General features: G+C 39.5%; 2 protein-coding genes across 4 annotated transcripts in view; one reads left to right on the top strand and one right to left on the bottom strand.

The window, feature by feature from the left end:
- Positions 1-9,134, top strand: part of npat (nuclear protein, ataxia-telangiectasia locus) — a 43,372-nt gene extending 34,238 nt beyond the window's left edge. For all 3 annotated transcript variants that reach the window (XM_080197265.1, XM_080197263.1, XM_080197264.1), the window contains 2 exons: positions 2,179-3,307; positions 6,200-9,134. In XM_080197265.1, the coding sequence (XP_080053391.1) occupies positions 2,179-3,307; positions 6,200-6,286 (1,216 nt within the window). In that variant the 3' untranslated portion in view covers positions 6,287-9,134. The remainder of the gene's footprint in view (positions 1-2,178; positions 3,308-6,199) is intronic.
- A 247-nt stretch (positions 9,135-9,381) lies between these two features.
- Positions 9,382-25,091, bottom strand: part of acat1 (acetyl-CoA acetyltransferase 1) — a 39,873-nt gene continuing 24,163 nt past the window's right edge. Inside the window, exons 8-12 of the mRNA XM_080197267.1 lie at positions 21,752-21,847; positions 18,842-18,955; positions 15,451-15,515; positions 11,470-11,627; positions 9,382-9,630 (exon numbers count right to left, since the gene is read on the bottom strand). Of these exons, the coding sequence (XP_080053393.1) occupies positions 9,510-9,630; positions 11,470-11,627; positions 15,451-15,515; positions 18,842-18,955; positions 21,752-21,847 (554 nt within the window). The 3' untranslated portion in view covers positions 9,382-9,509. The remainder of the gene's footprint in view (positions 9,631-11,469; positions 11,628-15,450; positions 15,516-18,841; positions 18,956-21,751; positions 21,848-25,091) is intronic.

The following is a 25,091-nucleotide window of genomic DNA, read 5'->3' as shown; positions in this document are numbered from 1 at the left end:
AATTGAGTGAGTGGGCAAATGATTGGCAGATGTAGTATAATTTGGGCAAATGTGAAGTTATTCACTTTGGGTAGCAAAAATGGGAAACAGATTACTATCTGAATGGCCGTAAATTAGGAGAGGGGCATGTGCAACAAGATTTGGATGTCCAGGTGCACCAGTTGCTGAAAGTAAGCATGCAGGTGTAGCAGGCAGTTTAAAAAAAAAGCTAAATAGTACATTCGCCTTCAGAGCAAGAGGATTCAAACATAAGGATGTCTTGTTGTAATTATGTGGGGCCTTGGTAAGGCCACACCTGGAGTTTTGTGTGCACTTTTGGTATCCTTATCTGAGGAAGGATATTCTTGCTCTGGAGGGAATTTAGGGAAGGTTTACCAGACAGATTCCTGGGATGGCAGGACTAACATAAGGAGATTAAGTTGATTATGATTGTGTACGCTGGAGTTCAGAAGAAAGAGGGGGAATCTCATAGAAACCTATAAAATTCTGACAGAATTTGACAGGGTAGCTGCAAGAAAGATGTTCCTGATGGTGGGGGTGTCCAGAACCAGGGGTCACAGTCTGAGGATACAGGGTAGACTATTTAGGACAGAGATGAGGAGAGTGGTCAGCCTGTGGAATTTATTACCACAGAAAGTAGTTGAGGCAAAAACAAGAAGAAGTTAAATATAGCTCTTGGGGCGAAGGGAATAAAATGATATGGGGGGACAGTGGGATCATGGTATTGAGTTGGATGATAATGAATGGTGGAGCAGGCTCAAAGGGGTGGATGGCCTTCTCCGACTCCTAGTTTCTATGTAACATAATCCCACTGCTCTTGGTCCTTAGCCTTACAGATTGCAGCACTTCAAAATTCATACTCGGGATAAAAAAGGAAACTCTTTTTGATCTCTAATCATCCTTAATCTGTTCCTTAATTTTCTTCTTCTAATATATTTATAAAATATTTTTGGCTTTTGGTACATTGGCTGTTATAAATCGGAGTATCGAGTATAAAAGTTGGAGTGTTATGGTAAGGTCGTATAAGGCATTGGTGAGGCCGAATTTGGAGTATTGTGTACAGTTTTGGTCACCTAGTTACAGGAAGGAAGTAAATAAGGTTGAAAGAGTGCAGAGAAGGTTTACAAGGATGTTGCCGGGACTTGAGAAGCTGAGTTACAGAGAGAGATTGAATAGGTTAGGACTTTATTCCCTGGAGCATAGAAGAATGAGGGGAGATTTGATAGAGGTGTATAAGATTTTGATGGGTATAGATAGAGTGAATGCAAGCAGGCTTTTTCCACTGAGGCAAGGGGAGAAAAAAACCCAGAAGGCATGGGTTAAGGGTGAAAGGAGAATACTTTAAAGGGAATATTACAGGGGATTCTTCACGCAGAGAGTGGTGGGAGTGTGGAATGAGCTGCCAGATAAAGTGGTAAATGCAGGGTCACTTTTAACATTTAAGAAAATCTTGGATGGGTTCATGAATGAGAGGGGTGTGGAGGGATATAGTCCAAGTGCAGGTCAGTGGGACTAGGCAAAAAATGGTTCGGTACAGACAAGAAGGGCCGAAAGGCCTGTTTCTGTGCTGTAATTTTCTATGGTTTTTTTCTGGTTTTTTTCTATTTAATTTTTCTTGCTAGGATTTTTTTTTGTTTCTCTGATTTTGTTGTTAAATTTTATCCACATGTTTTCTATACTCCTGTAGGCTTTCTGTGCTATTGAGCTCCCAATATCTGACATAACCTTCCTTTTTTTTGTCATTGTAATTTAACTAATTGTCATTAGAGTATCACTGCAGTGACTTCTCTTCCTGCTCTGACACCAATATCTTTGATCTCGATTTAGTTCCCCATGTTGCCCCCCCAGTGAGATTATTAGGATTAAACCACCACCATGTAATTACTGTACATATAAACATTGGCCAGCATCATGTAGCCATATGTTCATTTTTCCAGTTTCTCTTTGGACTTTACCTCTTCTGATCTGCTCTTAGTCACTCAGTTACTGATGTGTGATGTAAGTAAATTGAACCTCAATTTGAATTTAAACAATCTATTCTTTCCCAAAATATCTGGGAAGAAAGCAAGTGGAAATAAAGCACTTGTGTAAAGCCGACAAAATAATTTCTACCTTCCGTGAAGTATGTTCTCTGATAAAAGCAACAACACATAATACAAAATTTGTATTATTTTCTAGGGTTGAAAATTCAGACCTGAATATTCCTGTCAGCCAATTAGGAAAATTAAAAGAGCACCCACTGGAGATACCAAATGCGTCAGGCTCGAAGTTGAGATCTCAGCGCCACAGACGAGTACTGTGCTTTGATAATGCAACTGCTGTAGAATCAGACCAACCCAAAATGGAGTCTAACACCAATCAAGAAAAGAAAGAAAATCGTACTGATAACATAAATCAATCTGACAGACTTTTTATTTCACAGAATAAGGAACGGTCTGAAAGGGCGGATGCAAAGGTTAGCAAAGGGAAGGAAATACAGGGTAAATCAGACAAGAATAAAAATATACCTTCTGGCCCACCATATGATTCATTCCACAAAACAACAGCAAATAAGGAAAATGAGGCAAGCAGGGATTCAGTTAGACAAAGAGGTAAAGAAACTTCGGACCTTTCAAATATTCATATACAAAAAAAAGGCTTTCATGGTGAGAGACCTAATTCTCAAACAACTGTTGCAGACAAGGATGGCATAATTAAAATTCCTGAATCTCAGCAAGAGTGCAAAAAAGGGACCACCGCTCTTGCAGTCTCTCAAGAAACTGCATCTAAAAGGAATCCAGATAAAAGTGATAGTTTTAGTCTGACCAGCACACTGACTAAACAGGCAGCTGAGATGCTGCAAGATATGCAGAGGCAAAGTCCTGTTCCAAAGCAAATTAGTAATACTGACTTAGCAGTGCCCAGGACACCAGGTTCTAATGCACATGAAGGACCAGATGATTGCTCAGACTTTCAACGGACTCCACGCAACAAAAGTTTTGGAGATGATAAAGCATCACCCAGGGTAATGGTACCACCAACAACCCCAGACATACCAACATGCAGCCCAGCAAGTGAAGCAGGAAGTGAAAACAGTGTTAGTATGGCTGCACATACTCTAATGATTCTCTCAAGGGCTGCAATTGCAAGGACTACCGGTACCACACCTCTGAAAGATAATAGCTGTCAGATCAGGTCTCCGCTTAGTCAGACAAAGAAAAGAAAACTAGAAGAACGGGAGGAAGAATATAGACAGCAGTCTTTATCCAGCAAGACAGATCTTCAAAATTCCAACTCACCAGGAAAGAAGAAACGTTCAAAATCACATGTAAGTAGTTCAGTCTTAGGATTTTGTTGCGTGATAATCTAACAAAATGCCAGTATGGTCAATAATAAAGAAAACTGTTGCCACTTACAAATGTATAATAATATTGAAGTGACAAAAGATGAACAAGTTAAATTCCGTAAGGTACAGTTTAGAGCACTGGTATTTTTGTACCTGCAAAGTGGACTGGTTGGGGTAATGGTGGTTTGTACCTATGTTAAACAAAGTGATAAGACTGTTAATGCAGACAACTGAAGAGCAGTCACAGGTAAACTCACATTTAGACAACCATAGAAATGAAGTGCAATGCAGATGACAACATATTAGAACCTAATGAGGTACATGTTTCTTAAAACCCAGCCAGATGAACAGATGAGACAGATCTGGGTGAGAAAACACTTACATTTTCCTGGCAGAGTAGCACAATACTTGAGAGTATAGTTATGGGATCCTGGGCTTTATAAATAACAGCCAGAAGGTTCTACTAAATCTATATGAAACAAAAGTTTGGCCCAGCAGGAATATTCCCAATTATGGTCTCCTTAAGAAAGACTTGCAGGGAGAGTATAGAAGAGTTTTACTAGAATGGTTCCAAGAATGATGAAAACACAAGGTTGTTTGGGATTGTTCACAAAGAGCAGAAAAGGCCAGGAGGAGATTTCATAAGAGATGCTTAAAATCACAATTAGTTTTTATAAAGGCAGTTTGAGGTTGCCCCAGCAGTTAAGGAGAGTTTTAAAAAAACTCTGACTCTGAAAGGTGTGATTTTAAAAATGAAATACTTCTGTCTAAAATCATTAGCCTTTCTCTTGATCATTTTGGGGTTAAAGCTAAGCACTGCTTTCTAATTCCTCAGAGATGCACATTACAATCTAAGCCAAAGACATAGATATGCAGATAGTTACTTATTTGCTATGATGTTGGTTGGATCACTACTGAGATGAGCAATGTCCTTAAATGGGGACTCAACTCCAGATTACTCAGTGTTTGGAACTGATAATCCAATTTTATTAAGTACATTGGCACTTTTTATATTTAGATGCAATATCTGTGTGGATAATATATTTTAAATCCAGCAAGTACCTTGGCTTCCTAAACTTAGTTATTAAAAATATAGGCCTACAATTTCCAAAATGGTTTCAGTGTAACTATGCAACAAGATGGAGTTGTGCAATTTTTGCCTAAGGAAATGTTAAACTGGTTTTCCAATCCCTGAATTAAGTCTGGCTAATAGTCTCACTATTGTTGCTCCATGCAAAAGACCAGGAAAGCTGATTTCTTGAATTTATGCTATTTCAGAATGTTTACATTATACAGTAAACCTTTGGGTCACTATTTCAGATGACTTAACCCTATATCTCTAACATCCTTGTAACTCTTTTTTGATTGTATTTTCTGTGCCTTCCTTTCTGGTACCAGAATATGTTGTGTTTAAAAAAAAGTATGTTCCTAAATATGCCATGCTTAATGTACATTGCTGGCTTCAAACTTTAATTTTTGTAACATCAGGAGGATGAAGTTGTACTTAAAGGTGGACAGTGGCGTGTATATTCTGTGCTTTTTTTAATCTGGTTTACACTCCATAGTGTGCGAGTGCAATTTTCAGCATAATTCCTTTGAAAGGCGATTCCAAATCACAATTTTAATGTCCTTTGGGATATCTTCAGAAAAATCTGAAGCTACATTTTGACAAGTTATTACAACAAAAAAAGTCAAGTTGCTATGGATATAGGGTAGTTTGAGAAGTTGTCCATGTCCAAAGTTAATTATCTTTTTAGGGGTTAGTATTGGGGAATAACCTATTTTTGATACAGAATCATAAAGTTGTAATTACTTGGAATATGCTAGTTTTGTATTGATGAGTTCCTAACTTGTTTCATGTTCAGTATATTTTTAATCATGGTTTATAGCCTGAGCAAATTGATCTATATTCTTCCTACCATTGAAAGTGAGTGGTGATGATGATGCATAGTTCTAGTGAACTGGAGTACAGTGACAGTTTTTTTGACTCGACGTCTTGGAGTATTCTGGTTCACATTGGATCTTTGGATCTCCTTACAGGAATGGCCAGATCCAGATTTGAACCCAAGCCAAGTGAATGCCTGGGATGAAAATCCCCCAAAAATGTAATCCAGCATATAAACTATTAAATCAAATATTTAAATTTTACTGGGAAGCACTATAAATCTAAAACTGTACAAAATGAGATATGGATACAAACTAGTAAAAGTTCAAGACAAAATAGTTTTCTGGGTGAGGCGTTCAGGCAAAATACATTTAAGGTGTGATTGTGGACAAGAATTAGATTATATTTCTATAATGCTGTCCATGTACAGAAATGTCTGAGTGCTTTGCGGAGCTATTGAAGTGGAAATTAAGTAGTAGGAGGGATGGTGCTGTGCAAAATCACAAAGTATGAAATGATGACAAGTTTGAAATGCTGAAACAAGTTTATTGGGCAGGGTATTCGTATCTAAGAATATTTGAAGTTGTTGATGCATAGATGGTTATGTGAGCCATAGAGGATAGCTTCAGTTTTGTTGACTCGGTCTCAAGACCTGGATGAATAAACAGTCTTGGTTTATGTGATGGCAAGAGCATAATATTTAACATAACATAAAGCTTGTAGCATATTCTTTAGAGCATAATCTGGTTATTTCTCTGTTTGTATTATAGGAGGGTAATTGACAGTTTTCAGTGTATTGAAAAGTTCTGATAATTAAGACTAACATCAATTGATCAATGATTTCACTCTATTTAAAATATGGTTTTTAATTTCACTGGTCATTTAATTTTCACTGGTCATTGTACAGATCATAGACATTTTTTCTTTCTAATTTTATGGAATTATAGGTAATTTGTTCCAACTTTAAAATGAAATGTTTTGTCTTCCAGAAACACAAGAGAAAGAAACACCTGGACTCTTTTCCTGTTGAAATGGATGTAGATAAATTTTTGAGTTCATTACAGTATGATGAATGATTATGCAGGATTTGATATGGCCTTAATTTCATGACAAACAAAACTGTTGTTGCATCCTTTCTCCATTCATCTTGTATCATAACTGATTCCTGATACTGACATACAAAATTCTACATAAATTACAATGCCCCTGTAACAGCACTTAGTACAGTTGCTGAAACGTACTAAGCAAGGTGAAGTTTGCATTGTGTAGTCAAAGGGCAAGTCTTGTAGAAAATGACTGACAACTAGATTATGCTTGAAATATTTTTTGAAACTTGGACTGTATTTCCAGTTGCAATTGTTATTAATAGTGCCAGTCAACTTGTAAATACTGTAAAGCTTTGAACTATGCTTTAATAAATTTATCATGTGCAAGGGAGCACAATTAATGGCAGTCTCCAGATTGTTTTGGGCTATTTCAATAAGGACTTAAATTTATACGGTTAAATATCCTTTCTGTACTTCCAAAAACTGAACCTTTTTATGAATGAGCTGTAACGTGAGCCAGCACGAACCACCTGACCACATCTGATCTATTGTGCAGGAAGTCTAATTGTTTGTTTACAGTCCAATTCCTGGCCCATTGTCTGTCCCAGCTAAGAGGAACTGTCTCCTACAAGTTCTTTTAGTCTGATTGAATTAATGCAGTCATCATTTGGATTTATCTTACTTTGTTAGTGGATAACACCAAGGCAATGTGTACTCATTTTTTAAATCTTACACAATTTCAACCTCAAGCTAAGGCGCTGTGTTGTGCTAACATAAAATTGCACTTGTGGTTGGGTAACGTGCTAATTGAGCCTGCCAGGTGTTTATTTCAGTTGTAGCATTTGGTGCGTGGAGTGAATTTCTACCGATAGACTACAGTGTTAACAGAAGATGTGACAGAATTGGTAAAGAAGCAAATTGTATTTGTACCATGTGTGCAAAAAGGCTATTCAGCCCATCACATTGGTGCTAGCCTAACCGCTTATTTTGATCCCATTTTCCAGTGTGTAGTATGTAATCTTGCAGTTTTCAGCTCTTCAGGTGCAGATTCAGGTACTTTTCTTTCGCTGAGTTCAGCATCAGTGAATTTCAGATACCCAGAATTTCCTCTGCATAAAAATGTTTTCCTCATGCCCCCTCTAATCCTTCTGCTCATCATTTTAAATCCCTGGTAATTGAGCCCTCAGCTAGGGAAAACAAGTCTTTCCTATCTTCTAGACCCTTTAATGGGTCATTCAACCTCCTCTCCTAAGGAAAACAGCCCGAGCCTATCCAATTTCTCTTCATAGCTGCAATTTAAGCTCCAACAATATTCTTGTAAATCTCCTCTGCACCCTCACCAGAGTCATTACATCGTTCCTGTAATGTGTGACCAAAATTGTACGTTTCCTAACTAGCAGTTTACATCCCTGCTTTTTATATTCAATACCTCACCCCAAAAAGCATTCTGCTTTCTTGACCTTGTCCACCTGTTCTGCCACCTTCAAGGACCTGTGGACGTGCATTCCTAGGTCTCATTACCTCAACCGCTTCCCACTTGAGTATTCCCTTGTTCTGTTTGCCTTGCTCAAAATGCATTGCCTCACTCTTCCAGATCAAACTCCAGTTGTTAGTTCTCTGCCCATTCAACCTAATAATTGAAATCAATAGTTAACATCTTCATTATCAACTACAGTCATTTTTTTTGTTTGCACATTTCCTAAATCATGCTACCTACATTAAGTCTAAATTAAAATATACAACAAATATTGTGGTCCCCAACATGAAGCCCTGTGGAACACCACAGAAAACCACTTCCCTTTTGCAAAAGACATCTGTCAACATTCCCTTGATTCCTGTCACTGAGCCAATTTTGAATCTAACCTGCCACTAGCCTATGGAATCTCATTTTTGACCACTCTGCCACATGGGAGCTTATCAGCTGTCTTACTGAAACCCACTTGGACAACATTCACTTCACTATCTTTATCAATCCCTCAAAACTCACCTGGAAAATTGGTTCTTTTAGCATGTTTGGCAGCTTATTAAAGGAGGCATCTCCCTCCCCACCGCCCCTCCTAAGTTTCACTTCAGAAGCCATTGTTGCTTCAGCTCCTCGCCAATCTCTGCTGCAGTACGTTTCACCATAGTAATGATAGGTCAGCATCCTTAAATAATGAGTGAAACTTCCTATCTTTGTACTTCGCTGCATTCTTGCTGAAGATCATATTTTTAAATATAAAGCAATCTAAAGAGTTGGTACTGAAGATCATATTATGGATTGTACAATACAAAAGGCATGATCTTAACTGTCATTCATACCATTCTCCCACTGCAGTGAGGTCAGAGAATTTGGTGGAGATCCAAATCATCTCCATTCACAGCAGGGGAATGGGAAAATCCCACTGCTGTGAATGGTAACAAGATTCTGACCAGGATATTTTGGGGTGCAAATGTATAGGGATGGTGGCATACATTGCAAGAATGTAAATAACTATACAATAGCAAATCTAGCTCAGGTACAAGGCAAGCTTGTAGTAAGTAACCAATGGAAAGAATTTACTAGTCAAGCTATTGAAATTTATCACTTTTAAAACATTTTCTTTAAGCAAAATGTGAGGAGAAATGTCACATTTATCCTTCACTCCTCCTATAATCTTTAACTTCAAGTAATTCACCAGAGTTTAGCAGATAACATTTTATTTGAAGTAAATAGTTTGATGGACAATAAATGATGAGCAAATTTATCAGTGCTGCTGTTAATATACTCAAGAGGCTGAATTTTACAATTGGGCCCACTGCTTTTCTAAAGCAGAAGTTGAATATTTTGAAGATTACCTTTCATTTAACCATAGATCCACAGAAAACATCCACTTTAAAAAAAAATTAGAAGTAAAGCTTGTATAGTCCACTTAGGTAGAAGCATACTCAATTAAGTAAAATTGATGGAAGGCCACAATGATGATAAGTTTGGATATAGTTAACTTGTAAAACAAAACATCTGCACTGATCAGTCAGACTGCACTTAACAGAATATGATTGAAGTACAATGTAGTACACATATCTCAAGTCTTCAAATTGCTTCTGCAGAATGTTCTGAGATCAGTAACATCTGCCACCAATATAGAAAATCAGTTTTTCTTAACAACAGAAATTGTATCCAATATTCATTCCAAAATGATTATACAAAGTTTTATTTTTTACATCATTGTTCAGTGACAATGTTTAGCAGCTTAGCTCTTGGATCTCAAGAAATATAATTCAGGACAGTACTTTACAAGCGCTGGATAAGTATTGAAGAAGCACCACCACCTCCATTACAGATTCCAGCCATACCATATTCTCCAGGCTTTAAATTGTGAACCATATGACCAACAATTCTTGTTCCAGACATTCTAAAATTAAAAGAAAATGGATTAAGAATGAATGTCCCCAAATTTTATGTGCAGAAAATATTTTCCTTGAACTTCTAACACAGAATAATGAATGAACAAATTAAAAAAGTTAGAGAAATGTTCTGTACAAGTGTTCAAGTCTTCTGTATTTAGTTTGGAGAGGATTTAGATATTCAGACATCTATTTTTATTAAATATTGTCAAGGTTTACTTTATAGTCAAAGCTGTATTTCTTCAAGGAATGAATGCTGAGCTGAAACTGAGAAAATAGGAACAGGAATAAGCCATTTGGCCCTTTGTAGCTGCTCCATCATTCATTATCATCATGACTGATCATCCAACTTAATAGTCTGAACTCACACCCCCCACCCAAAATCCTCTGATCCCCAAGAGCTTTATCTGACTCCTCAAAAACATACAATGTTTTGGCCTCAGCTGCTTTTAGCGGCAGCAAATTCCACAGGTTTATCACTGGATGAAGAAATCTTTCCTCATCAGTTCTAAAATGTTGACACCATACCCTTAGACTATGACCCCTGGTTCTGGATACCCCCCAATAGTGGGCTCATCCTTCCTGCATGTACACTGTCTAGTCCTGTTAGAAATTTATAAGTTTCAATCAGCTCTTCCCTTGTTCTTCTGAATGCCAACCAATCTAATTCTAACCAACTCAATGTCTCTTCATTTTTCAGTCCTGCTAGTCCAAGAATCAGTCTGGTAAACCTTGGTTGTACTCCCTCTATAGTAAGAGCATCCTCTGATAAGGAGACCAAAACTGGATACGGTATTCCATGTGAGGCCTCACCAAGGCCCTATATAATTGCAGCAGATATCCCTGTTCCTGTACTCGAATCCTCTCGCTACGAAGGCCAACATACCATTTGCCGCTTTCATCACCGTTTGCACCTACATGATTACCTTCAAAGACTAGTGTATAAGGACATCCAAGTCTTGTTGCTGATTTTCCCCTACACCCCCCTCATTTTATAGCCACACAATTGCCTTGCTGTTTTTGCTACCAATGTGGATAACCTCACATCTTCCATGCCTTTGTTCACTCACTTAGCCTGCCCAAATCACGCTAAAGCATCTCTGCATCCTCCTCATAGCTCAGTACCACCCAGCTTTGCGTCATCTGCAAATTTGGAGATATTATGATTTAAATGAGGGAACTAAATGCAAGTATATATTGTGAGTAGCTGGGATCCCAGTACCAATCAATCCCTGTGGTACCCTATTAGTCACTTCCTGCCATATGGAAAACTTTGTTTCCTGTCTGCCAGCCAGTTTTTAAATTTTACATTCTAACCTCTTATGTGGGACTTTGTCAAAAGTCTTCTGAAAGTCTAAATAAATCACATCCACTGCCTCCCCTTCATCAAGTCTATAGTTACATCCTGAAAGAATTACAGTAGTTTCGTAAAGCATAATTTCCCTTTTGTAAATCCATGCTGACTCAGTCCAATACTACCACTGTTTACCAAGTGCTCTGCACTTGGTAAACTAAAATCTTTGGTAATGGGCTCTAGAATTTTCCTCACTACCAACATTAGGCTCATTGTTCCATAATTCTTTGTTTTCTTCCCCCCTACTTCCCTTCTTAAATAGTGGGGTTACATTAGCTACCTTCCAATCTTCAGAGTCTAGGATCTGTAAAGGTGACCATCAATGTCATAAGAGCTGAATGGCTAAGTGCTCCTCTAGTCTCTTACTTGAAAAATAGGCACTTTTTTCAAGGTATCAGATGGCCTTGCATGGCAGGAACATATCTTTTGGAAACAGTTACTAGGTCAACATTATCATGTAAAAATTAGTCAAGAAATCGGGATTTCTACTTACCCGATGGGGTGACCCAAAGATACTGCTCCACCATTGATGTTAACTTTTTGAGGATCAATTTCTAACATTTTAATGTTAGCCAGAACAACAACGCTAAAGGCTTCATTAACCTCCCACATTGCAATATCTTCTTTCTTTATGCCAGTTGTTGCAAGGAGCTGAGTTAAAAAAAAACATTCATTGCAAATTCATTGATTCCACCTGTTAATTGTTAAAACGGGCAAGTTAATCTAGTCTCCGTGCACAATACTTAGTCTTCATTTTCCTAAATGTCCTATTAGCAGTTCCCACATTGAACCAAATATTTAGGTTTGATGTCTTAATAATACATAAAATGTCACTGATCTGAATCTCCAAATAAACTTTCATAGTGAGTAAAAGGCAGAGAAGTTAAATACTTAAACAGTAAGAACAACCTTTTTTAATGTTGATGTTACATTTACTGTTCACCCTTAATTACACCCTGAAAAAGCAGTGCACCATCTTAAATTGCTACACAGGCGGCTAGGTAGCACAGTGGTTCCACTGCTGCTTCACAGCACCAGGGACCCGAGTTCAATTCCCAGCTTGAGTCACTATGTGTATGGAGTTTGCATGTTCTCCCCATGTGTGCTTGGGTTTCCTCCAGGTGCTCCGGTTTCCTCCCACATTCTGAAAGATGTGCTGGTTAGGTGCATTGACCCTAAGAGGCATCAGACTGTGGCGACTTGGGGAATTTCACAGCAACTTCATTGCAGTGTTAAAGTAAGCCTTACTTGTGACTAATAAATAAACTTTTACCTTTTTTGTGGTTAGTTTTCCCACTAACCATAGATTTGCTGGTTTCTGCCAGGAAAATATATTTTCTAGTTTGTGGACTGGAGATTTCTTTTTAATAATTTAATAAAATTAATATTTTAATATCAAATTTCTCTGGTCTTTCATAAGAACATAAGAAATAGGAGCAGGAGTAGGCCATCTAGCCCTTCGAGCCTGCCCCGCCATTCAATAAGATCATGGCTGATCTGTCGTGGCTCAGTTCCACTTTCCCGCCCTCTCCCCATAACCCTTAATCCCCTCTCTTATCAAAAACCCATCAACCCGCGTCTTAAAAATATTTAGCGAGGTAGCCTCCACCACTTCAACGGGCAGAGAATTCCAGAGATTCACCACCCTTTGAGTGAAGAAGTTCTTCCTCAACTCCGTTCTAAACTGCCCTCCCTTTATCTTGAGGCTGTGCCCCCTAGTCCTATTATCCTCTGAGCGGGAAGAGTCTCTCCGCCTCTATCCTATCCATCCCATTCATCATCTTATACGTCTCAATGAGATCTCCCCTCATTCTTCTAAACTCTAACGAGTACAAGCCTAGTTTATTCAGCCTCTCCTCATAGCTCAACCCCCTCAACTCCGGCATCAGCCTAGTAAACCTCCTCTGCACTCCCTCCAAGGCCAAAATATCCTTGCGTAAGTACGGCGCCCAAAACTGCACACACTACTCCAGCTGCGGCCTCACCAATGCCCTATACAGCCGCAGCAAGACCTCCCTACTTTTATATTCAATCCCCCTCGCTATGAAGGCCAGCATCCCATTCGCCTTCCTGATCACCTGCTGCACCTGCAAGCTGGGTTTTTGCGACTCATGCACAAGGACCCCAAGGTCCCTCTGCACCGTCGCCTGCTGCAGTTTTGCGCCATGTAAGTGATAATCCTTCCTACCATTATTCCTACCAAAGTGGACCACCTCGCACTTGCCAACATTAAATTCCATTTGCCATTTCCTGGCCCATTCGCCCAGCCTATCTAGATCCTTCTGTAGACTCTCCACACCCTCCGCACAATTTGCCTTTCCTCCAATCTTGGTGTCATCAGCAAATTTCGACACCCTACACTCGGTTCCCTCCTCCAGATCATCTATATAAATGGTAAATAGCTGAGGCCCCAGCACCGACCCCTGGGGCACTCCACTAGTCACCATCCGCCAATCCGAATAGCACCCATTGACCCCCACTCTCTGCCTCCTATTTGACAACCAATCCTCTATCCACGCTAACACCCTACCCCCAACTCCATGTCCCCTGACCTTCTGCAATAACCTCCTGTGAGGTACCTTGTCAAACGCCTTCTGAAAATCCAGAAAGACCACATCCACCGGCTCTCCTCTATCCACCGCCCTAGACACATCCTCATAGAACTCCAGTAAATTTGTCAGACACGACTTCCTTTTAACGAAACCGTGCTGCGTCTGCTCTATCAAGCAATTCCTCTCAAGATGCCTCGCTATTTCCTCCTTGATGACGGATTCTAACATTTTACCTACAACAGACGTTAAACTAACCAGCCTATAATTGCTTGCCTTTTGCCTGGCACCCTTCTTAAACAACGGCGTAACATTACCATTGAACATTTCCATTGAAAATTGCATTTCAAAACATGCATACATCATAAGGAATCCTACATACTGCTTGGTCCACCATCAAGTTAAAGTGTCGTGTCTGATTCAGTGCACGGACAGCTCAAGTTACCACCAATGTTTTTTTTCTCTAAATTTTTCATATCAGCCATCCTGAAACTTTCCCTCTCTTACCCTAAAAATGGTGCTTTTTTAAAATGCAGTTTGCAGGGTATAGAATGATACAGTGCAAAAGAGGCCCTTTGGCCCATCAAGTCCGTACTAACACATTACAATAAGTTCTATTAAAATCACTTCTATTAAAATCATGTTTTTCCATAGACTTGGCATACAAGTTAACACCTTTTTCAATCACTTCATGCTATACCAGCATTCGTTTTCAGCCTCAACATTTCACCCCACAAATTTTATTTACCTTATAACTGGGTGCAAGGGATTGAGCAGCTGATTTAGGCTGTGTTGTGAGACTTTTACGATACCCACACAGCAAACCCTGCATAGCAATGTATGAACAGAAGAGAGTCTTCCAACAAAACAAATGAAATATTAAACTGGTTTTGACCTATCATAACATTTTCTAACTCATCAAATAACTGTGCTGCTGTGAGGGAATTTGTTGTTGATGTAAGAATGGAAGAAGGAAAACCACCAGTTTCTAGCGATTCTTCATCACACAGCGACAAAAACAGAATTTTCAATCAGGCCACAATGGAAACATGCATGAAACACTGTCAAATTCCAATACGGCCAGCAACCAAAATGTTGGGTGGAAAGGTTCAAAAACCATTCCAGGGAAAGTGACACGACATCAGACGACAAGATTCACAATGGTTCTAGCCTTCATGGTATCAGTCAATGGAATGAGATTATAGCCTATGGCAATTTTCAAACAAATTGAATCGGTTGCCTCCATAAAGATTTGAAGGACATGATTAGATCCCGTATAACCAATGAAATCAAAAGGCACCTTTGACAAAATAACATCCACATTGTAGTTGTACCGGGGATCCAATGTCTGTCATTCACCTTTTGGGTATTTACTTCAAGCCGTTCAAGGATCACGTTTGCACTGCATGGTTTACATAGAAAATCCTTCACAACGAATGGAAATGTGTGCCCTGCCCCACTGGATGTTTTGTGAGATTTCACCATCAAATTGTAGGACACTATTTGTGCGCAAACCACCATCAGATAATTCAAAAATTTGTGGAACATCTAATTCAATGATGGAAATCAAGATGATTTATTGTGGAGGGATATTTCTGAAACCAAAAGCACCACATCCAAAGTGAGATCGTTACAATGATGCCATAGCCAAAGCAACTCAATGAATTTGATGAATTCTTTGCTGGATGCCGAAGCCAATGAATGTGATGGATTTTTAAATGTTTTCACTTTGGTTAAAGACACCTTGTAGATTTAATTGATTCAAAAACCATGCCACATTAATTTTTTTTCACATTTCAAAATGGCATTCAGACCCACACCACCAGCTCATATTTTACACTTAGCATATGAATCAATCTCCATGTGTGGAAGTTGCACAGTCAACTTATAAGCAAACATCTACAGTATATCTAGCACATATTTACCTTTGGTATGGCAAAAGCAGGTGCAATTGGAAAGTCAATTGGTTCAACTGCTGCATCTCCAAAGGCTGCAGAGAATAAATGAGTTTTACTACACAAAGAAAAATCAATGCACAAAAACCAGATCCAGTTAAAAAAACAAAGGCACTTCAATGAAACAACTTGATTTTTAATAATATTATGATTGTTCAATCTTAGTCATCTTCCTTCTCCCATTAACAGTTACAATTAATAACGTTTCTTAGTTGAAAGCTTCTGGGGAAGAGTCGTCACTTCAGAAACGAACTAGGTACAAATTACACTCAATTATGCCAGTTTTCAGATGCATTGTGCTCAAGTCGCCATTCCAATCCATTTGGACATTGGCAAACACAACATCTCCCCGGAACTAGTGGAACTGGGCAGTGTTTAGAATGTAACTTTTTACTTTAAAATAATTCCAATAAGATTAAGAGTGGTAACCTGCTGCTTTTTTAAAAAACCATTTTCAGCTGTATTTTATCAAAAAAATAAACTTTTCATTCAGTGCTCTGAGTAATCTGATATTCAATGACAAAAGGTATTAAATCTGTACAGAACCATTTGCTGTTTTTTTTGATTTACACTAGTGAATTAAATCAAAAAATAATTTTAAAGCATTTAAAAAAGCTGTTCAGCATCCTCACGCCAAAAGGAAAAACTCCATTTTAACAGCCTCAACTAAGGTTCAACAAATAAGCAAGCTCATTTAGTAAGTCAATTTGTGCATGAGACCTAATTCTAGAATACTTTTTTTAAATGAACAAAAGACCAAAGAAGCTTGATTTAATCTTTTGCACTAGTTTGGCTGACCTTGGGTAAATTAAGCTGAAGAACAAAGAGCAACCAGGTCAAAATGTCAGGCACCAATCTTTCCAGAAGCCTCAATCAAAATAGCACATCTCCTCTAGTTAAGGATCAAGAGCCTCAGGACGTTCCTGGGAATCAATGGATTCCTATGGGCTGTCCAAAACATTTTATGGCTCACCTGTCTCTTACGTTGGAGCTACTGGGGATCTTCCGTGAATGTCTGTATAGGCTGTGTATGTTTATTGATGTCTCCTTTTTTTTTTTACATCCACAGGTGATTCGGTCCACCTTGTTGGCCAACAAGGGGCATACACGCAGTGGGTCGTGCGAGGGCTGCTCTTGGATGTTGCTTCGAGAGTTGCCCAGTGCTTCACGTCATTAGTGTATGCTTAAACTGGACCAATTGATGGGCAACACGACAGCTCAGTGACTATCATTGTTTGCTGTGCAGATACAGGGACCTGGGTCGGATCTCCGACTTCAGTCGGTGTCTGTGAGAGTTTGCACATTCTCCCCGTGCTTGCGCGGGTTTTCTCTGGTTTCCTCCCACACCCCAAAAACGTGCTTTTAGGCTGATTGGTGTCAATAAATTGTCCCTAAATTAGACCTCCCTTAATCTGGTACACATATAATTCTCTAAATTTGAACCCCTGTATTGTGGAGTCCAAGGAGGCGTAGACAAAAGTCGTAGGTAGAAGGAGGATTGGAATGAGGCACTCACTGAGTGTTAAAGTGGGCAGTGCGGGCCTGTAGGGCCGAAGGGCCTTGTTTCCTGTGCTTTGTTCTCCATTCCCGAAAATTCTTAAAAATTCAAGTATATAGCTACTCACCTTGACATAGCTTCTGGATTTCAGTTTAAAATAAGAAGTGGAAACAGAATCAGAGCAGAAGAGGCCTTTCACCCACTGAATCTGAACTGACACGTGAGAAACATCTGACCTACCCTATCTAATCCCATTTACCAGCATTTGGCCCAGAGCCTTGAATGTTATGATGTGCCAGGTGCTCATCCAGGTGTTTTTTTAAATAAATAGTGGCAAGCTGCCATTCTTAACCATCACATCTGTGATGGACAGCAAGTGGAAACCAGTCACTTTCCATAACAGAATGGTTACAGCACAGGAGGTGGCCATTTTTCCCCACTGTGTTTGTGCTGGCTCTCCAACGGAGCAACTCGCCTATTGTCATTCCTGCATATTTTCCCTTTGCAGATCCAATTCCCTCAAATGCCTCAGGCGAACATGCCATCACCACTCTCAGGCAGTACATTCCTGATTGTAACCATTCTCTTTGCAAAAAGGTTAATCCTCATATCGCCTTTTTTTTTGCCAATTGCCTTACATCTGTGTTCTCTTCATCTCGATCCTTCCACCAATGGGAAGAGCTTTTACCTATCTGCTCTGTCCAGATTCCGCATGATTTTGAACACCTATGTCAAATCTCTCAATATTTCTTCTCCATAGATACCAATCCCAACTTCTCAGAATCATAGGATTTGCCACAGGATGACAGAAAGAGGCCATCCAGCCCATCGGATCTGCTTCAGCTCTTCAAAAGAGCACCCCACCCAGGCCCTCCTCTCCGCTCTATCATCATGTAATTCCATGCATTTCACAATGGCCAATCCATCTAACCTGCACATCTTTAAACTTCTCCAATCTTCCCAAGTAAATTTCTTATCACTGGAAACATTCTCATTAATCTTTCCTGCAATATCTCAAATGCCACGTCCCTTCTAAAGCGTGGTGCCTAGAACTAGAACTCCAATTAAAGTCCATTTAACACTCTACACAAGTTTAACATAACTGCCTCACTATTATAATTTATGTCCCAATTAATAAAGCCTAGCATGCTGTTATTAACCACTCTTTCAAACTGTCCTGCCACCTTCAATGATTTATGCACATACACACCAAGGTCCCTCTGATCCTGCATCCCCTATCTTCTATTGTCTCTCCACCTTCTTCCTAGTTTATTTCTTAGTGTTACAAGGAGGCTTACATTAACACTGCAATGAAGTTACTGTAAAAATCCCTTAGTTGCCACACTCCAGCACTTGTTTGGGTACACTGAGGGAGAATTTAGCATGGGCAATGCACCTAATGAGCATATCTTTCAGATTCTGGGAGGAAACCAGAGCACCCAGAGGAAACCCATGCAGACATGGGGAGAAATGTAGGCTCTGCACAGTGACCCAAGCCAGGAATCAAACCTTGGGCCCTGGTGTTGTGAGGCAGCAGTGCTACCAATTGTGCCACGGTGCCGTCCTATCCTAACAAATGAACCACTTCACACTTCTGTTCTGCAGCACCACACCAAAATGTATTTTTAAACCTTATTTCTGAATAATTCAAGTGAATGTCTTTTTTTCAAACAATCTTTTTTTTATTAAATGATGTAAATATTTTGTGTGAAGGGCTACATTGAGACAAACGGCTACATTTATACTTCAAATTAAATACGGCTGCCACACTCTCCCGTGACTGGCGTGCTTTTCTGCAGCATTCACACTACAAACAATATTTGTGGTTTAAAATATTATATTTAGTCAGTACTTGTTGCATACCTACAATCCTTGCCATTGGTGTAACATTTAGTCTTTTAGCAGCATCTGCTGTCATCAGTACTACAGCAGCAGCTCCATCATTTAAGGTACTTGCATTGGCAGCTGTAATCGTACCTGAAAAACAAATTCAACCAATATGTATTTTAAATGGTGTTGGAAGGTTAGGCCAGTTTGCAGCTTGAAAAAAACACAAGTTTGGATGTTTTATTATTCAAACATCTTTGAAATAACACTTTAAATACATGAAAACCTTCTATGTATTAGATTGAAGACATGATGTGGCGATGCCAGCATTGGACTTGGGTAAGCACAGTAAGAAGTCTCTCAATGCCAGGTTAAAATCCAGCAGGTTTATCCAGGCTTTCAGAGCACTGCCCCTTCATCAGGTGAGTGGGAGTTGTGCTCACAAATAGGGCATATAAAGACACAAACTCAACTTACAAGACAATGGTTGGAATGCGAGTCTTTACAGGTAATCAAATCTTAAAAGGTACAGACAATGTGAGTGGAGAGAGGGTTAAGCACACGTTAAAGAGATGCGTATTGTCTTCAGCCAGGGGAGTTAGTGAGATTTTGCAAGCCCAGTCAAGTCACAGGGGTTACAGATGGTGTGACATGAACCCAAGATCCCAGTTGAAGCCGTCCTCAAGTGTGCAGAACTTGGCTATTAGTTTTTGCTCAGCGATTCTGCGCTGTCACGTGTCATGAAGGCCACCTTGGAGAACGCTTACCCAAAGATCAAAGGCTGAATGTCCATGAAGATTGAGCACAAAGGTTTTCAATACATCAAGCACTGATAAAATTGGTAAAATCCTCTATTAGGATCTCCAAAATATTAACCATCCTTTGCCTGAGAAACACACGTCGAGCCCATTTTTGCCATTTCATCATACAGTCTCATCAATGCCTTGTATAACTGAAGCAAAACATGATATTCAATTCCTCTCATAATAGCATTCATTAGCTAATTAATGCTAAGGAATGTAGCCTAAATTTTAGAGGCAGGCCATTCAATAGTGAAATGAGATGAATGAATGAGTTATTCATTCATTAGTATGCAGGTATGGCACATAATGAAGGCTAATGTATGCAATGAGTGGCGTTCATTAGCCTTCATTTTGTGCCATACCTGCATACTACTTTTATGACACTTGGTGCTGGAACACCTAGATCACTCTACATCTCAGAATTCTGCAGTCTTTCTCCATTTAAGTAATACTGTTTTTTTCATTCTTCCTGCCAAAATGAACAATGTCACATTTTCCCACATTATACTACATCTGCCAGTTTTTTTTTGCCTACTAATTCAACTTATCGATATCTGTCTGGAAATTCCTCGTGTCTTCTTTACAACATACTTTCCAACCTATCTTTGTACCATCTGTAAATTTAGCTACTAGGTCTCACCCAAGTCATTGAAATAAATTGGAAAAGGTTGAGGCCTGAGTACAGACGCCTACATGACTCCACTCACCACATCCTGCCAAAAATCCATTTATGCATACTATTTACTGCCAGCCAACAGGTTATCTCCTACACCACGTTTCTATTTTCCACAACAACCTTTGATGTGCCATATTATCACTCTTAAAGTGTTGTAATAGCCAATTTGTGCACAGTAAGGTTCCATAAACAGCAACAAAATAACCACCATATAATTTTTTTTAAAGTGATGTTGACTGATACATAAGAACATAAGAAATAGGAGCAGGAGTAGGCCATCTAGCCCTTCGAGCCTGCCCTGCCATTCAGTAAGATCATGGCTGATCTGTCGTGGCTCAGTTCCACATTCCCGCCCTCTCCCCATAACCCTTAATCCCCTCTCTTATCAAAAACCCATCAACCCGCGTCTTAAAAATATTTAGCGAGGTAGCCTCCACCACTTCAACGAGCAGACAATTCCAGAGATTCACCACCCTTTTTGAGTGAAGAAGTTCTTCCTCAACTCCGTTCTAAACCACCCCCCCTTTATTTTGAGGCTGTGCCCCCTAGTCCTACAAATTGATGCAGTGGAAAAAAAATCACTTTTCAGATTGGGTGGAAACAATGCGAAGTTGTTAATTCAAGAGTTCCCCTCAAATTGTACAGTCGTTTACAGCTCAGATGTATCATTTCTAGCAACATTCCTTTAGACATTTTGATGAAACCTAATTTCACAGTTCAATATTTGACTTTAACCCATATTTACATTTAATATTTCAAAGAAAAATTATGCATCCATATAGCATGTTATTGGGCGTCTCAAACGTCTCAAAGCACTTTCATACAAAATTACTTTGAAATACAAAGATTTATGATTTATATCAACAACATCAGCCATTTTATAGACAGCAAGATTAAATAAACAGTAATGAGATAAATAATATATTAATCTGACTGGTAATACTACTTGCAGAAATGTAGACCAGATCACAATATTTCTTCAGAAACTTTTCAAATGCATGAAAATTGAAAATCTTTAAAAAATTTTTTTTTAAATTCCAATTTAATCAAATCAAGTGCAATTCAGAGTCTCAACAAGTTGAAACATTCCCAATCCAAGCTGACAAGACAAGGCTCTCACCTCCTGTCTTGGGCTTGAACTACATGATCGAAGCTAATTGGAGTAGGCATAGCTTCTCCTCCAAGGCTTGATCTCATTTGCATCTTAGCCAAAAGGCCAAGATGCTGTTTTTAAACATTGCTTTAAATGAAGCTAAAATGTAACCTAATGACTTCAACCAAGCACAGCATGTCGATACCACACTTGATCTCAGCCAAAAGGCTGAGAAGCATAAATCAAAGTTTCATTACAATCTATCAATTTCCACAACTAAAGATATTTTCAAACAGCTGAAGCAATTTAATGTTGAAGAGTGGTTTATTTTCATTTCAGTAAATATTGTCAACTATTAGAGCAGATGCGTTTACCATTTTCTCTCTGGAAGACTGGTTTTATTTTTGGAACTTTGGTGAAGTCCACACGTTTGTACTCTTCATCTTCACTGATCACTAGATCCGGTTTACCTAATTTACGAGGAAAAAAAAATCACCATTTTTTTTAATGCGAGTTGGGAAATAGAATTTTTAATTTTTGACACTATCACTACTGGTAATATGCAAAAAGATGGCTGAAGTTTTTTTTAACATTATATTCAAAAGTAGGCACTGCCATTAGCATTATATTCCCTGAAATTTAAATTTTAAGGTAATTTAATCAAAGTATACAGGATGTTCAGGAAAATGGAGAACATAGGGAGAAAATAGAGAATTAAGGAATGTAGCCTAAATTTTAGAGGCAGGCCATTCAATAGTGAAATGAGAAAAATGAGGAAGTTTGGAGAATGGATCTCTTTACCAACAGCAGCTGATGCTGGGTACTGTGGCAGCCCGGTAGCACAGTGGTTAGCACTGCTGCTTCACAGCTCCAGGGACCTGGGTTCTATTCCTGGCTTGGGTCACTGTCTATGTGGAGTTTGCACATTCTCCTCGTGTCTTTGTGGGTTTCCTCCACAATCCAAAGATGTGCATGTTAGGTTGATTGGCCATGCTAAAATTACCCCTTAGTGTCCTGAGATGTGTAGATGAGTGGGTACATAAGAAATAGGAGCAGGAGTAGGCCATCTAGCCCTTCGAGCCTGCCCCGCCATTCAATAAGATCATGGCTGATCTGTTGTGGCTCAGTTCCACATTCCCGCCCTCTCCCCACAACCCTTAATCCCCTCGCTTATCAAAAACCCATCAACCCGCGTCTTAAAAATATTTAGCGAGGCAGCCTCCACCACTTCAACGGGCAGAGAATTCCAGAGATTCACCACCCTTTGAGTGAAGAAGTTCCTCCTCAACTCTGTTCTAAACCGCCCCCCCTTTATCTTGAGGCTGTGCCCCCTAGTCCTATGTCCTTTCTGAGCAGGAAGAGTCTCTCCACCTCTATCCTATCCATCCCATTCATCATCTTATATGTCTCAATGAGATCTCCCCTCATTCTTCTAAACTCTAACAAGTACAAGCCTAGTTTATTCAGTCTCTCCTCATAGCTCAACCCCCTCAACTCCGGTATCAGCCTAGTAAACCTCCTCTGCACTCCCTCCAAGGTCAAAATATGATGGGGTAGAGCCTGCGTGGATTGTGGTCGGTGTAGACTCGATGGGCCAGATGGCCCCTTTCTGCACTGTAGGGTTTTGATGATTTCTATGAAATTAAACACCTGAAATCTGAGACCGATAGATTACTCTTAAGACCTGATGCTGTATGACTGAATAGCTAAGAATGGAACCAGGCAAAGCTGTCTCATCCAACTAGAAAGCAAAAGAGGCACACTTGAGGAAGATGATGTGGTTCAATGTTTCAAATATTACAGATATGTGGACCAGGCTGCAATATTTTTCAGAAAAAAAGATGGTGTGGGATAACTTACCATGGTCACTGTCACAATGAATGCCACTTGTGACTTTTGTATGGATTATTTCAGCACTGTGGTTGGGCAATTGGTTCAATCTAGGGATTATGGGAAATGTGACAATGGATTGGGGACACAATATTTTAATGACTTTGGGAGGCAAGAGATTTGAGTTGGAGGCAATAGGTTGCAAGGATAGTGGGCTCAAAGGTGGCTTTTTGGGAGGGATGACGATAGCAAATTTGAAGGGAGGGAAACTGTTTTTCAATAAATAAATAAATATATAAAACATGGGGTCCAGGAAGGAATACTGTCCAGTCAGCAGTTTGGTGGAAAAGGCAAGGAAGGTGAGAAAGAAGTGAGTGAGTTTCCCACAACTGGTGTTGGAGGTGACGGGAAGGAGACAAAGGAGAGGGTTTGAGAAAGCTCGTACTGAAGGGAAGCCTGGGATTATCTCCACATTCTAGGATGAATTTGGAACAACAACCAGACAAGATCAAAACCCAATATACTCAGTCCCAACCAGATTGGCAATGAATACTTAAATTAGTTGTTGATCTTTGACATTAAAACCTGTATCCCTTAAACTTCAGGGAGTGGAAATAAGGGAAATAGAACCATAGAACTATTGCAACATAATAAGAGGCCATTCAACCTATCGTGTTTGTCCTGGGTGAAAAAGTGAAAAGAAAAAACTAGTTGCCCAACCTAATTCCACCTTCCAGCAGCCAGTCTTTACCCTTGCAGGTCCAGGTACCTTTAAAATGAGTTGAAAGATTTCTGCCTCCATCACCAAACCTGAATTTTCAAACACCCATCACCCTCTGGGTGAAGAAGGTTTTCCTCATGTTCAACAAATCACCTTAAATACTCATCCCCTGGCAACTGACCTCTCCGCTCGGCGAACTGGGCACTCTTGTCTACTGTACTTAGATGGCTTACTAGATCCATGTAGTGGAGATGCTGGTGTTGGACTGGGGTGGACACAGTCTCACAACACCAGGTTCAAGTCCAACAAGTTTATTTGGTAGCACGAGCTTTCAGGGCATTGCTCCTTCTTCAAATGAGTGAAGAGTTGTGTTCACAAACAGGACATACTTAGTCATAAGTAGACAAGTAGACTCTTCTACATCTCAATCAGGCTACCCTCAGTTCAAAGGAAAACAATCCAACCCCATCCAATCTTTCCTCATAGCTACAATTTTCAAGCCCCGACAACATTCTTATAAATCTCCTCAGTACTTTCTCCAGAGCAATTAAGTTCTTCATGTAATGTGGTAACCAGAACCATACACAAAATTCCTATCCACTATTTTATACAGTTCCATCTTTATATTTCTGCTTTAGTATTCTATACCTCGTCCATTAAAAGGAAGCATTCCATATGCTTTCACTGTGCTGTAATATTCTAAGAGATGGAATGAATTCTATATATCCTGCCACCTTCAAGGACCTGTGCACATGCAGTCCAAGGTGTCACTTCTTCCCTTACCAATATCCTGCCATTTAATATGTATTCCCTAGCTTTGTTTGCCCCCACCAAGCGGATTTACTTGCACTCCTGTGGACTAAATTCCATGTGCCACTTCTCTGGCCACTCAATCAAACCATTGATATCATTCTGGAGACAAGCAGCTATTCTTTTCACCATGAACCAGATAGCCAAATCTTGAGTCATGTGCAAATTTCCCAATCATGTCATCCACATTTAAGTCCAAATCATTAACATATAAAACAGCAACACCAAGCCCTGTGGAACACCATTGGAAATAATTTTCCATTCACTAGAATATCAACCTTTGTTTCCTGTTGCTGAGACAATTTTGGATCCAACTCACCACATTTCCCTGTATCCCATGGATTTTACTTTTC

The sequence above is a fragment of the Carcharhinus amblyrhynchos genome, chromosome 10, assembly GCF_965287045.1.
Source record: "Carcharhinus amblyrhynchos chromosome 10, sCarAmb.v2.hapA, whole genome shotgun sequence".
NCBI classification, from domain to species: domain Eukaryota; kingdom Metazoa; phylum Chordata; class Chondrichthyes; order Carcharhiniformes; family Carcharhinidae; genus Carcharhinus; species Carcharhinus amblyrhynchos.
The sequence above is the reverse complement of the archived record's forward strand: the minus strand, read 5'-3'. Positions and strand labels throughout refer to the sequence as shown.